Genomic DNA, 269 nt, shown 5'->3' with positions numbered 1-269 from the left:
AGTCCTTGTGCTGGCAGAAGGAGCCGCAGTAGCGGGCGGTGTTGCAGCCGCTGCAGGTCTCGCTCGCCTTGCGCCCGCAGTTCCAGCAGCTCTGCGGGGACGCAGAGCCAAACCTCAGCCCCGGATCGTGCGCCCCCAGGCCAGGCCATGCACCCCCGTCCTCCACCAGGCACCTCCATCCTGGGCCGTGCACCCACATCCCAGATCATGAACCCACATCCTGGACCATGCACCCACATCCCAGACTGTGCTCCCCCATCCTGGACCAA

General features: G+C 66.5%; 1 protein-coding gene across 1 annotated transcript in view; it reads right to left on the bottom strand.

Annotated features, from left to right (window-relative positions):
• Nucleotides 1–7: 7 nt before the first annotated feature.
• Nucleotides 8–269, bottom strand: part of LOC104622770 (protein CBFA2T3-like) — a gene marked incomplete at both ends in the record, with an annotated part of 1559 nt that continues 1297 nt past the window's right edge. Inside the window, one exon of the mRNA XM_010289649.1 lies at nucleotides 8–91. Within this exon, the coding sequence (XP_010287951.1) occupies nucleotides 8–91 (84 nt within the window). The remainder of the gene's footprint in view (nucleotides 92–269) is intronic.

This window comes from Phaethon lepturus, unplaced genomic scaffold (assembly GCF_000687285.1).
Source record: "Phaethon lepturus isolate BGI_N335 unplaced genomic scaffold, ASM68728v1 scaffold33426, whole genome shotgun sequence".
NCBI classification, from domain to species: Eukaryota; Metazoa; Chordata; class Aves; order Phaethontiformes; family Phaethontidae; genus Phaethon; species Phaethon lepturus.
This window is presented reverse-complemented; position numbering and strand designations above follow the sequence as displayed.